Genomic DNA, 18,433 nt, shown 5'->3' with positions numbered 1-18,433 from the left:
GAGCCTATGCAAATATTTCAGTTTTAGCAAAACTAAATCATTTCTTAGATTTAGTAAAAAATACATTTTTGTTATATCTAAAATATTTCAATATTTTTAAAAAGGAAAGAAAAAGGAGAGAAGGAAAGAGAAGAAAGGAAGAGAAAGAAAGAAGGAAAAAGGAAGGAAAGAAGGGAGGGAGGGAGAAAAGAAGGTAGGGAGGAAGGAAGAAAAGAATATTTTTTTAAGTTCACCCACATAAATGAATATTATCCTTCAGAATACAGGGTAACAAATGATCCATGTCTTTAAAATTCAGGAGTCTTCCTAAAGATCCACAGCTAGCATCATCATCACTAGGTGGCCAGCAGCCTGACACTCAGATACCTAAGCCTAGAGAGGATTGTACAGGATCCAAGGCCATCCCTAAAATATTTTAAGTCAGCAGCCATGTCCAGACTCTCTAAACCTCATCAAACCCCAACTTCATGCCCAGATCCTGGGGGGCCAATCTGCTGCTTTTCACACAGATCTCGTTGTACCTCCGGCTTATAGTTCACCATTACTAACAAAAAGTAGGTCTCCTGCCTAAGATCTTCTAGTATAAACCATGTAAGGCATATACCATGGTGGTCTCCAACTCTCCCAAAAGACAGTCCATGTGTGTGAAGCTGGGGATGTGAGAGGGAAAAACAGCCTGCTAATACCCCTTAGGACAGTTTTCATTACACTCAATCTGTGAGGCAGCGTGTAAACAGCACGTTTCCTCTCATTCTTCTCTACGAAAGAAGAAGAGATGGAATGGCAAGGAAGGGCACATGATCAGATACGGAATGAGAAAAGACCATTTCACGTTAAAAAAAAAAATTCACCACCTACATTCTAAAAAGAAAGAAGAGGGTCAATATTAGAAATATATAATAAGCCCATTGGGTGTGGGGTGGGGTGGAGGGTAGAGTTAGGTGAGAATGAGCATCCCCTTCTGGTTGTTTTCTCTCATTTCCCAGGGAAATCCATCTTTAATACTAAAACAAACACTGATATATAATAATGCTTAAGACCTAAGCATGGTCCTCTTTGAGAATGGCAAGAATATTTAATCTAAAATAGCAATTTTATTTGGAGAAAACAAACATCTCAAAAATCCTCAGACATTTCAAGAGGGGAAATAAAGATATACAACCACAATAATTTTGATTCTTGTTCCACCAAAGGTCAGGATAAGAAATCTATGCAGTTATGCGTACTAGGACCTATTGTCCCCCTCCCGCCCTTAAAGGAAAAAAAATGGTTTTCAAATCTGTCAGATACAGTATTCCATGATGAAAGGAAATAATCACATGTGAATTATAGAAATGTTAGCATAAATGGAGTCCTTAAAAAATAAATCATAGCCAATGTTACAAAAAGAACAGAACTGTGAAACAGAAAATGAAAATGACTGAAGAGTGACGAATAGAGCCTGAAGCTCCGTCCCCACAAGGGTGGCAGCCCACGATGTCTGTGCAGAGGTCACAAGAGGTCAACTTCACCTGGGAGTTGTAACTTCTTACCGCTTGTCTCCCTGTTCAAAGAAGCAGACATCAGTTTCAAGTTTCCCTTGTTTAGAAACATTTCCTTTGCCAAAACTCAAGAGCATTTCAATACATTTTTCGGAGTTTTCCATTCTTCACCTAATTTTATTTTTCTTTACAAGAAACAATTGAAATGCTACATCATTTTGAGAGATCCAAAGTGCCAACCAAATCGAAGAAAGAAACAAAGTTTGCAATCCAGTCTATTCACCACCAGCAGTTGGCCAGCATTAAAAGAGAGAAAATAGACTGCAGCTGCACATGGTCATCACAAGCACAACTTTAATCTCTTACTAGAACAGGCAAGGTTTTAAATCGAGGATGGATTGTTTAGTCTCCTCAAGAGTTTATTTTAAGGCAATATTTTCTATGCATTCAAATACAATTACAATAATTAGAGTATTGAAAACATATTTATAATGAGTTTTATTAAAAATATATACACATAAAGAGAAGTCTGCCTATGCAATACCTTGTATGAACATTTTAAAACTTTGAGTACATAATATCTAAATATCCTTTATGCAACCTGGGTAAAATTTAGAGCACAACCTAATACAAAACCTCTAAATGAACAGGTATAACACTACAGTAAACTCACTGTAGCATGTCAAATGATTTTTTATTTTAACCATTTGTTTTTAAAAACATTCTATTTTTAATTTTCATGATTTTTTTTATAAATGTGTTTTCTAATTTTAAAAATTTAAATAAGTTAGGATTTTATTATTCTGATCTTTCCGACACTTTCATTTTAAAATAGCTACCTCATAAATAGTTTTCTACAAAATTGAACATTTTTCCCCCTCAAATATTTAAAATGTTCTCTGTAAACCTGTGAAACACAAGTGGGGAATTATGCAACTACATTAACAAAGTAGGATAACTAGAAACTGTCATTAGGTCTCAACAGTGTATCCTATCTTTCCACCAGAAAAAAAGTGTCACATCATTGTTTTCCCAAAAAAATCTGGAAGAGAACACAGATGCATGCTCTTCCCCAATCAAAACACTTCAAGAGGAGGCAAAAGACAAAAGGAACCAGCTTGTTAACATAGCAAGGAAAACTATACCTTCATCTTAAATGACCACTCTGTCAAACACTACCAACAGCGTTAGAAGTTCATTTCATTTTAAAGTCTAATTATCTACAACTCTCTAATGTGAAAATGTTCACACTTCTTGTGCATTCTACTGACTCCAAGCCATAAGACTACTTACTCAGGATTAGGCTTATGATTGGAACTTTAGCCCAGAAATCACACTCACAAAGTCACTCTGTGACTGAATGTAGATTAGTCCTAAATGCCATTATTAACTTCTTTGTGACTTCCAGACCAGATTTCTACTTTCACATTTTAAATTTCTATTATATTATAAAGAAATTACCAATAAAATTTTTTAAAAATCAGTTATTTTCCAAACAGACTATTTTTTCTTGATTCACTAATTGAAAATTCTGCTATCATGTATGAAGTTTAGCAAAACTGACTCCCTCCTCCCTCAATTAATGAATAGCCAAACCCAGCTGATGCTATTACACTGCAGGTGCTGATCATGTCCTGAAGCTCCCACCTTAAGCAGAACCAGATAGAATGGGGGCTTGGAATAAAAGCAAAATATTGGAAATTGAACATAACAGGACTCTCTATGTCAATTTTTCTTTGTAAATTTTGTAATCGTGAGTTAAAAACCTAACACACTATGAGCTTAAATATCCCTATTTATTATTCATAAGCTAAATCCTCTAATACAATTTCCCATATCCCCACTCACCCACACTCTCCACTTCCCTCCCCAACCGATCCAGTAGGTAAAGTGGGCATTTGGAAAAAATACATAAGTAAATTTGCGTACCTGGCTTAACTTCTAAGTAACAGTAGTATTAGGGACTCCAGAACATACTTACTTGGTTCATAGTAATCCACTATGGACACTGAAGCATCTTGGGTATTTGAAACTTTAAAGTTCCTCACGGCAGGAATATCGACACAAAACTGGGTTTCATTTACCTTGAAAATACAGAATTTTTAAGTATAGTGGACTATGTGTTCCCATGACTCTGATGCCTCACCCACATCCCCTGTCCCAAGTAGCCTACCCTGCCACTACTGTGAATGTCGGCTGCTCAGGGCTCACAGCAGCCCTCCTCTTCAGAGAATTACCAGGGTGCGGGTATATCCTATAACCAGTGCCTGGCTGATATGGGATACAAAAGTCTGCCCCCTTTACTTCCAGGAGGAAACAGCTTATACTAATTTGGCAAACAATACTGATTGAGGAATCTGAAATTAGTAAATTCCATCCAATATTGTATTACAAGCCAAGAGCAATAAATGAAAATTCAAATTAATCAGTCAAAATGTATTATTGAATGTTCAAATTAAGATAACCACTAACAAACTCCAAAATCAATTGCATTACCTAATGAAAACCTTAAGTTTTTTTTCCCCAAGGTCCAAATCAGGCTCATAGATTTCAAGCAGTATTTAATATAAAAAAATTCCTGAGCAAAAGGATTTAGAGGGTTTTGAGACTTAAGTAGAATCTAGAATTTGTCATTTACTTTTCCCTCACATATTTTTTGTACTTTGTTCTTGGATCAGTAGTTTTCATATAGCAATTAAAAAGTAAATGAACATTAAATAATTCTATGTCAAGACCAAACCTCTGTGAAGGTGAATATTCTTCTATGATTGAAAGCACCTAACTTTTTCAGCACAGGATATTAACCCCTTTGGGATTTGTTATAAGCTTTATGAAAACAATTTAAAACATGTAACTAAAGCTTTCATTTGCAATAAACAAGTACTTTCGGCAGTATGCTGGGGCAGGAGCTCTCGAATTCAGGTCTGGACTAAATTTTTGAAATGATAATATGGCAGTTTCTATATATTTTTACACCTGACATGAAATAATGATTTATTTAATAAGCCCTTCATTGGGCTCATCATTGACCATAATTCTCTTTAAACTAATTTTATTGAGATGTTTATTTTTAGTGGAGACAAATAAACATTGTTAAGCTAAAATCATTCACAACACAAAAAAACTAGAAAAACAATGACTTAAAGAAGACATGTTTCAAGTAAGGTAGACTTATGAACACAAAAATGGTAGCTTTCTCAATAGTTACCTATTGAAACTTATGTTTCACTACTTACAGAATCTAAATAAAGGTTGATTTTTCCATGATCATGTTCCACTTTCTTTATTATCTCATTCTTAAGAATTGCATCTGTAGGCACAGTAAAACCACTGAGCAGGATAACTTCCATAAGAGCCATGCCACTTCTAGCTGGGCCCAAAAAACTAAATCAAAGATAAGAGGATAAGAAAAGCTTTTAGGGAAAAAAACAAAACTGATGTTAACAAATGAGCTTCATAAAGAAATTAAAACTGCCAAGTATTATTGCATTTATTTACTGTTTGAGTTTAAATAAAAATCATTATAGAAAATTTTAAATCAGGTTATCCTTTTCTTACATGTGTGATATTCTTATACCTTTCAACCATATGAAGAATGATGTTTGGCAACTTATTCCTGTAACAGATACGTATGAATCAATGCCTGCAAGTACCTATAAGTTGAAATAGGTACCGGCTATGTGTCCTTTCAAAGGACAACTCCATTTTCTAATGGTGGTTCCAAACTGAACTGCATTTTCCATTTTCTCAAAAGTTAACAGCACTAAACTTTCCAGCTGAAAGCTAAGAATCAAAAAGGAGCCATCACTTGATCACTTAGTAGGAGACCCTGGCCAGGTCCTTGGCAACCTTTTCTTCATCTGGTTTTTGGGGGAAAAGACCAATAGGGAGATGACTTCCCCTTGTTCTCCCACATACTTGGAGCACATTTTGTGTTTTCTTTGGCCACCTGGAGAGAATTACAAGCTTCGGAAAGTTTTATAACACTGGATCAATCTCTTATTACCCTGTTGTACACAATGTGAGTATCAAAGGATCTGCGCACCAACAAAATTTTGTCTCCTTGAAAATAATTTTTATAAAATAAATAAGAGGCAAGAGCTTTTATTTGGACCAAAAAGAGCCCAGCACAGTTGTGGAGGGAATTTGTGTCCAACATGAAAGGATCATAGCATTGTTAAGTTAGTTCCTTTTGTCATTTCAACCATCAAAAGCAAGCAGGCTGTTGGGGAAACTTACTTTTTAGAGCAAGGATATCATGTCTGCCAAGCATGCCTGACTGAAAAGCCATACAGTACAACTGCTGACTTCAGTGGGCTCAGCAATCTGAAGGAACTGAAACCATCTGCCGATGATGCACTTAGCCAAAACAGATGCTATTGAGACTACGGGATTGAAACTAGCGGTGTTTGTATCTGAGCAGAAATTCCAAGTAAGAAAGATAGTCAATCTGTTGAAATACAACAACTTTCAGAATATCATCAAAAGAGCCTTGGTGACCTCTTTCTACCAGCCAGGGGCAGAATTTGTTATATTACCATGCCATACAGTAAACCTTGTCTAAGGTGATTTATGTCTTGGACTCTATTGATGGGAATGGAGCACCTGAAATGTCAGGTAATCTTTCTATAAAGTGCCACTGAAAAAATACACTTAAAATATTATCTGCGTTTCATACCAGATTTTTCTCAGAAAACTAGTGTCAGTATCTGTGGTGGTTTGAAGTTATATACTCCAGGAAAACATATTGTATTGTTAATCCTAATCTATTCCTGTGGGTATGAACCCATTGTAAATAGGACCTTTTTTTCTCAATTTTAGCTATTTTTATTGTTATTTGTAGATATTATCTTATTTAATTAGCTAGGATTTTTTTTATTGTCTGTATCTTAACCTACTATTTTTAAAAATTTATTTTTATTGTTGTCTTTTTTTTTTTAAGATAAATAGATCATACAAAACGTTCTGTTAAAAAAAACATAAGAGGTTCCCATATACCCCACTCCTCCCACTCCTCCCACATCAACATTCCCTTTCATCAGTAGGGCACATTCATTGCATTTGGTGAATATACCCTGGAGCACTGCCACACCACATGGACTATAGTTTGCATCGTAGTTTACACTCTTCCCCAATCCATCCAGTGGGTTATGGCAGGATGTACAATGTCCTGCATCTGTCCCTGCAATATCATTCAGGACAACTCCAAGGCCTGAAAATGCCCCACATCACACCTCTTCCTCCCTCTCCCTGTCCTCAGCAACTCCCGTGACTACTGTCTCCACATCAACAATACAATTTCTTCCATTGCTAGAGTCACAACGGTTCTATAATAGGATACCAGCAAGTCCACTCCAAACCATTGTAAATAGGACCTTTTGATGAGGTAACTTCAGTTAAGGCATGACCCAACTGAATCAGGATGGGTCTTAATCCTATTACTAGAGACCTTATAAAGAAAAGCAGAGCAAGAGAAAGCCAAGGAAGAAGCAAGAAAAAGAAGTCAGCAGGACATGGAAAAGAAAGGAGAAGATGCTGCCATGTGCATTGCCATGTGACAGAAAAGCCAAAAACCAAGGATCTCTGACAGCCAGCCCAAGAAAGCCACAGCATTCAGAGGGAAAGTATTGCTTTGCTGACACCTCAACTTTAGCCTTCTAGCCTCAAAACTATGAGCCAATAAATTTCCTTTGTTTAAGCCAACCCATTGTATGGTATCTTTTTCAGCAGCCAGGAAGCTAAAACAGCACCTAAGTCCTTTTTTATAAAACCACTATCCTTACATGAAAATATTTCCCTTCCTCGGGTCCTCCAAAACCACCTCATATATCTATTCCCTCTCTCTACCAAAAGCCAAGTGCCTACCTGATTCCTGATACTAGATAAAAGAATTGGAATCCTGTATCCCTACAGAACCAATCCCTCTAAATGAGACCCCTTCACAATCTGAATCCTTGTTCCCCTTCATTTTCCTTATCTGTTTCTTCACCTGACCTCCCAAGAGGTAAAATCCCCTCTCATCACTCCATGAGACTATTCTCCTTAGCCCTTGTCAAAATTTTGAAATTTTTACTAAACTTTGCCTTGCCCTCCAAACAGTAATTTCCATGAGGCAGGATTTGTCTCTTTTGGGTCATTATTATATTTCCCATTTCTGATACTATTCCTGGAACATAGTAGGGACTGACCAACATTTACTGAATAATGCATAAAGGAACAAGTGAATGAGAAAAGCATGGAAAGTAATAGCACCTACCTTACAGAGTTACAGTAGGGATTAAAGGAGATGAATGTACAAGTAGTTGGCACAGTGCCTGAGATATGTTTGTGATAAATGCAGATTATTATTTTACAGTGAGAATAATAACTTAAAGTTATAATTCTGGAACAGAGTCCAATTTCTAGCTCAATAAAGAATAATGTGGGTCCTAACTTCTTACCTCTACAGAAAGCCACTGCAGAGATTCTGATATCACCTGGCTGCTGGCCCAAATGCCCAGGCAGCTGACACATGGAATAAACATGTGTGACATTTTACATCAAAATCAAGAACAAGAAGGCCCAAAGATAGTGCAGATGGTAGCAGTAAAGGAGATGTGTCTGGACAATGGCTAAGAAGGTTGACTACCTGGAAGAACACCCAGAGATGATCTTGAAGAGCATCTGGCAGCTAGGGATGACGTTAGTGGTCCAACAACAAGCTTAGTTTAACCAGAACACAAATGGGTATATTTAAATAGGGCAGGCAGCACCTCCTCAATGTCATACAGCTTTATAGAAAATCCCTGCTAAGCACCAAATAATGCAGAGGTTAAGTCTAGACTGATATAATGAAGAAAAATTGTAAAACCTCTTTATTCAAGAACTTTCAAAAATTGCTATTCTCAGACGTATATGGACATTATAATGATCAAAACAGCTGAAGACCATGACTTCACCAATCCTAACTCTGTGAAATCAGTAGGTTTGCCCTGGGACCCCTGCTCCTTCTGACCCAGCAAGTCTCTCAGATCATTTTTATACAGACCAAATTTAAGAATCACCTAATAAGTACTCCCAGAAGCTTCAGCTAAGTACCCAAATATCTAAGGTGAAGACCTCTAAACTGGAATATATTCACTGTGTCTAAAGAACCTATTAGTCTTTTCACTGAATCTGAATGCCTGTTAGAATATTTTGGATTAAAAGCATAACACTTAAGGTTAATGTTAAAGTGGAATAATTACTTCAACATAAAAATTGCTCGTAATAAAAAGTTTCCTTAAATTAGATCCGAGATTTATTAATTTGTGTTTTCTATTCAAATTTGTTCTATTTTATTTTTTTTTTTTAAGATTTATTTATTTATTTAATTCCCCCCCCCTCCCCTGGTTGTCTGTTCTTGGTGTCTATTTGCTGCGTCTTGTTGCTTTGTCCGCTTCTGTTGTCGTCAGCGGCACGGGAAGTGTGGGCGGCGCCATTCCTCGGCAGGCTGCTCTTTCTTTTCGCGCTGGGCGGCTCTCCTCACGGGCGCACTCCTTGCGCGTGGGGCTCCCCCACGCGGGGGACACCCTTGCGTGGCACGGCACTCCTTGCGCGCATCAGCACTACGCATGGCCAGCTCCACACGGGTCAAGGAGGCCCGGGGTTTGAACCGCGGACCTCCCATATGGTAGACGGACGCCCTAACCACTGGGCCAAAGTCCGTTTCCCACAAATTTGTTTTAAATACAGGAAAAACTGTAAATAACATTTGGACAAATTTGAAAAGTGCTTAAAAATTATTAGTGGTATTTCTAGTTTGAAATCTGAAGTATAATGTATAAATGAATTCTTTGTTGAATGTAACTCCTTACATTGATATTGTTATAGAATTATACATAATTAGGTCTTCAAATCTATTTTGAAAAAAGAGGGAAGAGGAGGTAGAAAAGGATGGAAACAAAGTCATACCTTGTGCACACATTCAAATCCAAGTGGTTAACATCATCTTCATTATCTTTTACAACAACATCTAAATCAAAGGCTTCTTGGTTTTGGAGAGATCTTCGTCTTCTAGAAGACCCTGAACTTTTCACATTATAAATAACATTGAGCTGCAATAAATAACAATAAATTGGCAACAGAGTATTAGCAATAAATTGCCATCATTATATATTCTAAATATTGATGCTCTGAGATAATTAGATTTGGAAATAATCTTCAAACTAGGAAAAAACAGTCTAAGGAAAGTATCATTATCAAAATCATTATAAAAGTTTATAAACAATGGTTTTTAAAATTGAGAAAATTGTTAGGTAATATCCCCAAAACAAGTTATAAATCACCATGAATGGTATTCATAAAGTAGTGGTGGTTTTTTTCCCAAAGAATGTAAAATATTCCCTTAAGGGAAAATAAAGTGATTGTCAACTTTCTTGAGAACACCCACTAATTTCTAAGTTCTGCCGCCCAACTGGGGTCATTTTTCACAAACTGAAACTTTAGAAATTCTCGGTAAGATAAATCAAAACTAAAACATCTAAGAGCCTTAGTTGAACAGAAACCTGTCCTCTAAACTCAGCTGAAGATTCCTTTTGATCATACAATATTTTTTCAAAGATGAGAAAATAAATAATGGATTTCAAGTCAACAGTCTTTTTCAGCATTTATTCTGCACTCAACAATGTGAAAGGTACTGTGGGGACTCTGGGGGAGTATAAGGCCAAGTTTTTTCTCAAAGGGACTGAAAGATTAGAATCCTAGGAATGTACTTAAATTTCCTAGGTCAACTTCATCCCAGGATGAATTGGAATCTATTACATGTTTTATCTCTTTGAGTTTTTTTTTTTTGTTGTTTTATTTCCAAGGCATATAAAGTTCACTATGGTTGTGTCAAGTTGCCTTTTCTTTCACTTAAACTTAAAAAAAAATAAACCACATCTTTCAGAACTAAAAATCTAGTGTCCTTTGTGGATTTACATACCTTCAAAAATCCTCTAAGCTTTCACCTTTCAAACCTAAGGGTTCCAATCTTTTTATTCTCAGATTTATATAATCCTTCATCTCCTTAATCATTCCAGTTGTTTCATTCCGGACATTTCCCAATGAAGAATTATTTCATAAAATTGGACAGCTGATTTCTGCAATTTTCATTATCCCCTTTCCAAGTGGCATGCCATTGTCCATTAGAGAGTAATGTCATCAGCAAACTAGGACTACTAGATTTGTCCCTTGGGTCATAATTAAGACCCATCCTATAACTAAGTTTTAGGGTTTCTATTTGGCCCACAGTAAAACTCATTCAGAGAACTCAAAATATCTTGTAGATTATTCCCAACAGCTTAGCATTTTATTACTCAAAAGAGGTTAACATTTTTTAATGTTTTCATTTATACTAAACTCTTGATGGATTTATTTGAGGGGAATAATTTTTTAGCAATTTTTTTAGTTATATTCATATACTATACAACCCATCCAAAGTGTGCATTCAATATGTTTTGGTATAATCACAGTTGTGCATTCATAACCACAATCAATGTTAAAGTATTTTCACTACTCCAAAAAGAAAAACTCCCCGCCCCTTAGCAGTTACCTTTCAATGCCTGCCATACATATCTGCTAATCTAATTCCATCTCTATACATTCATTTATATTTAAACATTATATAATGGAATCAAACAATATGCAGTTCTTTGAGTCTGGTTTCTGTCACATGATAATTCGCTCTCTTTTTTTTTTAAATTGATGAAAAAATATTACTATATTACTATTCACTAGAGTCCACAGTTTACTTCAGGTGCATTTTAGCTCAGCTACCACCCTATTATTAACATCCAGTTATATTAATGTACACTTGTTCTCATTCATTGAAGCTGTTTCATTCTTACAAACCTGAGACTTTCCTTTGCCCTCCACCTTCCAGAGCATTTATTTAAAAATCAACTCAAATAAATCTCAATAACCATTCCTGGGTGACTAACTTTTTTGCAGTTGTTTTATCCATTGTGAGAAATGTCTGTTGTTTCCTACCTTTTGTTTTCTACATTTTGATGCACACATAGGACTGGGGAATATTCTGACCATTTACCCTTGTGTCCTGTAAACCTCAAGTAAAAATCATTTGGTTGCAGTAATTTGTCTACATTTGGTTTATCAAGAATTAATTCCAATGAATCTGGTGTTTTAAGTATATAAAACTTTTCAATTTATATAAAATATCCTGTGTATTTATTATTGCATTTACTGTCTGCATCAAAAGACAGCTTTGGAATGAGAATTTTCCTGCAGCCCTTGTTAGTAAAGAACAATATAAATAATTCACTCTGTCTCTTAAATGCCATTCCTATTAACTGTAATAATCTTTCCTTGATTTTTTAGTTTACTGTGTTTTGAATATCATGCAAAATACCCTTGGCATTATTTGGAAGTTACTAAATTATACGTAACCATCTGCCCTTTTTTAGCAAGTGAACCTCTTCTGTAGACTAGAGCAATCATTCCAATTTTTTGAAAATGTACCTTTTCCTAATAATAGTCATTTCATTTACTTTTTCAATAAAGTTTTCTGGGTTTGTCTGATTGTTTTTTTCCTACCAGAACACATAATCATTTTTTAACCTATCAAATATTATCTTGGATTTCCAGTAAGATGACTTTTAGTTCTCCATGATTTTCATGTGTTATTATAATAACCATTTCATTCAGTATTTTTCATACTACTTCCATTTCATTGTAGCTCTGATTGTACGATAAAAGGTAGATTTCTTTGGGTTTTCTTCTCTATCAAAGAACTGACCATAACTGCTATATTTACTATTATATAAAGGACATTAAAGGGATATATTTCCTCCCTTCAAGTCAGTAACTTGTAATACCACATTTATCTTTATAACCTTAGATGAATCTTAAGAAGTTGTAACTATAATGTGCACTTGTTCATCAAGTCATATGCATTTGTTCATCAAGTCATAATAGAAACTCCACCAGAATTACAATTTCTGAGCTATATTTTCACCCAAAAGAAGGTGGGAATTCCCAACAATTCACATTTTAGCCCTCACTTCAAAAACCAATTAATTACAACAAAAGATACTTCAGATAGATTATCAACCTCAAAGTGATATCTACTCACTAGATGGTAACATCCCTAATACTTTTTATTATAAGAGTGACTTATTTTGCCTGTCATAGAAATATATCATTAAGAATTTTATACAAGTTATCTAAGCTAAAGATTTAGCAATGTTAACAACCAAAGAGTTATAAAAATCATATTTAGTTAAACAAAGATAAACATTATTACATACCTGACAAATAGCAAATCCAAAACCACTTGCAGAAATATTAACAGCAATAGGCTGTTCCACAGCAAGCTGAATAAAGGGGAAAACAAAAAATAATGAGGCTAATTCTCCATATTTACGTCCTTCCAAGTAACATGAGAAATCAGTGTTATCCCACAATTCAAAGCATAAGCAATCTGTGGAAAGGGCTAAGAACTTCATGTGGCCACATATGTCAAAAGCAATGGGTCCTTGGGGAGCAGGTGTAGCTCAGTAGTTGAGTGCCTTCTTCCCATGTACAAGGTCCCAGGTTCAATCCCCAGTACCTCCTAAAAAACAAACAAAAAAAGCTATGGGTCTTCACCCAATCCATCCATTTACCCTGTGAGATCTAAGCTGCCTCTCAATTAGAAACAAGAGTGGGAATCACCATGCCAAAATATTCAAGATTGGGGAATGAAAATAGACTGAAGTAGACTTACTATTATTCTATTATAGATTTATTATTATTCTAGTAATGTAAGAACTTTTATCATTGATGTAAAGGCAGTGACCACCAGAAATTCTGAGGGGAAGGAGAGGGAAGAATAGGTGTGATACAGGGACATTTTCAGGACATTGGAATTGTCCTGCAAGACATTTCAATGACAGATACAGGTCATTATACATTTTGTCATAGCCCAAAAAATTGTGTGGGAATAAGTGTAAACTATAATGTAAACTAGAGTCCACAGTTAGTAGCCATGCTTCACTGTTCATCAATTGTAACAAATGTGCCACACTAACGAAGATGTTCTTAATGTGGGAAAGTGTGGGAGGGAGAGGAGATGGGGCATATGGGAATCACCTATATTTTTATGTAACGTTTATTTAATCTAAAGTTTCTTATAAAGAAAAAGGAAAAGAAAAAGCTATGGGTCAACAAGGCGAATGAAGTGAAAGCAGAGGAAGTCCACATTCTCCAAGCACCCTCACCTCATCCCTTTGAAAAGCACATTAGTACTACCGATAGGTCTGCCCTCCTGCAGGGATTGAGAAGCATGAAAGACAAGAAACAAGTCATCTTTCTCCCTTCACTTCCCATAGGACCTTAATTCTCTGGCCCTCCTGGAAACGCAATGGCACTTCATCACCCACTTAACTTTCTTCCTTCTTTTCCTTTCCCATCACCATTCTCCTTCAGTTTCCAGTCTCAAAGTCATCACCTTCATCTACTACCCTCAACTTCCCACAGAGTTAATCAGGAGAACAAAGTTAGGGACTAGCATATTCCTTTACTCCATTTTCAGGTAAGAATTCTACTACCGGTTCTACTCAATTGAGGAAGTGTGATACAGCTGAAAAGAATATGGCCTTTGAAATCAAGCATTCAAATCACAACTCTGCTGTTACTAGAAACATGATATTGAGCAAGTTGTTCAACCTCTCTTTGCCTCAATTTCATCATGTGTACAGTGGGGATAAAAGTACCTACTTCATAGTGTTGATTTATGGAGTAAATAAAATAACATATGCAAAAAGAATCTTGCAAAATGCCTGCAAAGAATAGGAACTCAATGGGTGTTAATTCCTTTCCAATCCACACCCATTTTTTTCTCCTTTTCTCCCAATCTTTGCAAAATTCCCATCCATTCTACTCTTCTCTATCTCAGCAAATTCAACCAAAGGAAGTTTACCATTGCCTCTCTAGCTCTCTGAAGGGCCCTGGGAACAAGTCTTTCTTAAAGTAAATATAATGGAATAAGGTGTATTCCAGCATAAAGAATCCTTTACATGGCATTTTAAATAACCACCCCTTGTCAAAAACCTGAATTATCTACCTCTGCCGTCTGAAGGAGAAAGCGGTTCTGTGTGTCGATCAGAAACCTTACAGGATTCAGTGAATTAGGTCCCATCACTATCACTTGGATATTTGTCCTTTCTATGTTCGTTAGGGCCGCAAATTCGGAGAGAGCTTTCAAGGCCACAATGGTGTCCTGTTGAGGAAAGAAAAATGTTTGCACATATTAATATATATCAAGGACTCCAAAGTATAAATTTACAATGTTTAGGACACCTGCTATATATTCATCCATCTTCTTTGGAATGGAATTCTCCCTTACTTAAAACTGAATCTGTTTGGCCTAGCAGACAGGAAAGGCTCAGGAAATGTTTGCTAAATTGAACTGAGATCTGCTCTTATATCAGTTACCACAACAGATGAAAAATGGCTAATACAGATGGGAAATTAATTACCTGTATATATCAAATATGAAGTTCATATCAATATGAGAAAAAATTTAAATTAGTGACTTAAACCTTTGACTTAAGTTACTAAACTTTTTAAACTGCTAAATAATTTTATGAAAACACAAGAAGCAACCATATACTTTCTAAAAACCACATATTGCCTCCCCCCCAAGAAATGTATGTGTGTGTACATATAGATAAATATATGGTTAAAAAGAAAACTATCATCCTTCACCTGGGTAGATGCAAAACCTCCCAAGCTATTTCTTTGCCTGCTTAGCCACCTCATGATAGGGATTCCCTCAGAAACCCGAAATTGCAGGAAGTATGAGAGGAGTGCATAGGCCGCAACTTCAATATCCAGTGAGCTTGGCTGCCAAGATTCAGAAAGTTTGGACACTGATGACACCCAGAATTGCATACCATCTGCATGTGAAAAGAAATAACATTCTGATCAATTCTAGAAAAATCACTTTTTATAGCACCAAATATTCGTTCACTGGACCAAGTTCTACTTGATTAGCATAAATGTATATACTTTTATATATATATTATATTATTCCAGGCAAGTATATATATTTGTAGTAACACATATAACATGTATACATATATGTCACTTTTTAAGCTATTACAACTTAATAAATTTTCATCCTTTTCCTATATTTAAGGATGTTTGAGTGAAAATATTTTTCCCAAGAGAAATCCGTAAGTTTGGCTCAAGACTAAAACAGCTCTAAATAAAAGTAAGAAAAGTCATACCATATAATATACATGACTTATTTTGAGCACTTGCTATATAGCAGGTACTGTACATTATTTCATTTAATTCTTGCAATAACTCTAAGATAAGTGCTATTCACACCTTACAATAGAGAAAACTGAAGCTCATCAAGGTAAATCACAAAGCCAGGGTTTGAAACCAAACCTCTCCAAAACCCAAAGTCTTAACCACCACTCAAGGCCTCCAAACCAGAAATGCTATCAGGGAACTAAGGAGCTGACACAGCCAGAACATATGTAACAGAAAGATACACCCAAGTCATGAAAATCTCTAGAAAACACTTGGGGAGAACAGAAGCAGTGTAGCCATGCCAGACCCATCATGATCTCATTCCACATTTCATTATTCATCTCATTCAGAGGATGCAAATATAATCAACTTCATTCCTGGCTTATAAAATTTTCTCACATAATTGATATATTTCATAATGCATAACACAGTCTAACAACCTCAAATGGATTTCCATCACTCCACACATTACCTTCTTGTTCTGATCTCCAAGTCAACATATTCAATGCTTCCTTTGCTTTAGAATTCCCCACTGATGATAGTGCATAAGTTATAAGAGCTAGAGTATAATTATCTGAAATTCCTCTATTGAATTCAGACTCCAAAAAGTTGATAGACTCTTGCACGTCAATATTAGGCTGGGAGAAAGAAAAACATATATTGTACCCTTCAAAATAACCTGTTACCACATATTTAAACAAAAAGTACTTTGAAACATTAATTCAAAAAAACAATACCGGTGTCGGTTAAGCACCTGGCCTTTCCTAGACAACAGCAATCAACAATACGATCATTAACATTTAAAGCTTTGCCATGCATTTTGAAAACAATACTGTGTATCAGATTTCAACAGTAAATAGGCTCCATTCCTTGGAGGAAATGAGAAGTGGAACAGTGTTTCTTCAACTGGGTGTCACGAACTCAAATGACAGTAGAAAAAATAGTTTGAGAAAGATATTTCACATATTTATCTTGAGTGTTGAAGCTATAAACTCAGGAAACATGCCTAGTACTGGACTAGAAAATAGTAGTAACTTAGTAAAGAGAACAACTGTTTTGGATCATGTGAAATGCAGGCGGCAGTAATCAGGGAAGGCATCAATCTCTAAGACAGTTTAGGAGCAAAATTAAGCTTATTATTATAACTTTTCATGTACACACATTCTTAGCCAGGCACCCATGCTCATTAAAAGTGTTTTTCGGAGTGTGAGTGTACTTTGCTTTAAATTATCATTGTAATTGTTCCATATTTTTAGAAATTTTTAAAAATCTAACAAGCTAGACTTACAAAAAATTATTCCCAAATTCTAAAGGATTTTCCTTCTCCTAAAAAATTAAACTTTCCAATGATAAAATAGATAATGATTAATCTTACCAATAGCAAGTACAAAGGCATTTATACAAGAAAATATTTTCAGTATTCTCATATCTACTTTGAAAGAGTAGGTTAATATTTCTATTCTCTCTTTAGAATGTGGCTACAAAATGCAGATTCGAATATGGAGTAAAATTGCAAAACTCTTAGTTTCAGTCACATATATTTGACCCATCAGAGCCTATCTATCGTCCTTGAAATTTTCCGTCCATTATTTATAAAATTAAAGATTAAATACCTGATACTTTTTATATCCCAGGAGAGAAGTCACAATATAGGCTGTCAGTGTTACAGGACTTTTATTGCCACCTTGGAGCTCACTATGGATTACTCTTCCTGGCTCCCAAAATTCACCATTTGATTTCTGACGTCCTTTCAGCCAAGTATATGTTCTGTGTAAAACGTTCTCATCAATATCTATGTAAGGATCAGCTTCAAGGAAACATCGCAGAACAAAAGCTGATAACCTTGGTGAAAAGGGGGAAAATATATAAAATAGAATTTACAAAGTCCTCTAAATAACACTGAGCAAGCAAAAAACAACAACAACAATTTATTTCCCTTCAGAAGATTCACCAAAGAGAGACTCATTGAAGAAGGAACAAAGGGAAGAAACGGCAAAAACACCATGTAAATGGCCGCCTCAGCCGAGCAAGCAGACTGTGTTACATATTGAGTGAGACCATGAAATTCCAGCTGTACTCACAAAATATCAGACAGTGAAAAGAACTTAGTAATAACCTAGTCTCCCTATCTGATATTTTATAGATTGAGAATTTGATACTCTGAGATAGTTAAATTGTCCAGGGTTATTCATCTTTACCGTACTAGTTATTTATCAAAGATAATCTAATTACACACCTCTCACAATCCAAAGCCATGGATGAAATACATATAATTCAAAACCAAACTGTATTATTAAGGGTAAGGGGTGGGGAATAGGCATTTTCTCTCCTATAGGAAAAGAGTGAGCAAACTTCATCCTGCCAGTAAAATCTGCCTAGCCAAAATCTGGCCTTGGGGACAAAAAAAAGAACAAAGCCTGTTTTTGCATGGTGCCCTCTCCACTATCTAAAAATATTTTCAAAGAGGAAAGAGAGAAACAGAGGGAGGGAGGGAGGGAGGGAAGGAAGGAAGGAAGGAAGGAGGGAGGGAGGAAGGAAGGAGGGAGGGAGGGAGCCAGAGAGAGGGGGACGGAGGGAGGGAGGGAGGGAGGGAAGGAGGGAAGGAAGGAAGGAGGGAAGGAGGGAGGGAAGGAGGGAAGGAAGGAAGGAGGGAAGGAGGGAGGGAGGGAGGGAAGGAAGGAAACAAAGAA

The 18,433-nt window shown here is 35.9% G+C and overlaps 1 protein-coding gene across 1 annotated transcript in view; it reads right to left on the bottom strand.

The window, feature by feature from the left end:
* Positions 1 to 1,074: 1,074 nt before the first annotated feature.
* The window catches only part of CD109 (CD109 molecule), a 161,786-nt gene continuing 144,427 nt past the window's right edge, over positions 1,075 to 18,433 (bottom strand). The window contains exons 25-33 of the mRNA XM_004475970.5: positions 17,357 to 17,585; positions 16,216 to 16,381; positions 15,189 to 15,379; positions 14,545 to 14,700; positions 12,749 to 12,814; positions 9,414 to 9,556; positions 4,718 to 4,865; positions 3,463 to 3,565; positions 1,075 to 1,543 (exon numbers count right to left, since the gene is read on the bottom strand). Coding sequence (XP_004476027.2) covers positions 1,380 to 1,543; positions 3,463 to 3,565; positions 4,718 to 4,865; positions 9,414 to 9,556; positions 12,749 to 12,814; positions 14,545 to 14,700; positions 15,189 to 15,379; positions 16,216 to 16,381; positions 17,357 to 17,585 — 1,366 coding nt within the window. The 3' untranslated portion in view covers positions 1,075 to 1,379. The remainder of the gene's footprint in view (positions 1,544 to 3,462; positions 3,566 to 4,717; positions 4,866 to 9,413; positions 9,557 to 12,748; positions 12,815 to 14,544; positions 14,701 to 15,188; positions 15,380 to 16,215; positions 16,382 to 17,356; positions 17,586 to 18,433) is intronic.

Source organism: Dasypus novemcinctus, chromosome 11 (assembly GCF_030445035.2).
Source record: "Dasypus novemcinctus isolate mDasNov1 chromosome 11, mDasNov1.1.hap2, whole genome shotgun sequence".
Classification (NCBI taxonomy): Eukaryota; Metazoa; Chordata; class Mammalia; order Cingulata; family Dasypodidae; genus Dasypus; species Dasypus novemcinctus.
The sequence above is the reverse complement of the archived record's forward strand: the minus strand, read 5'-3'. Positions and strand labels throughout refer to the sequence as shown.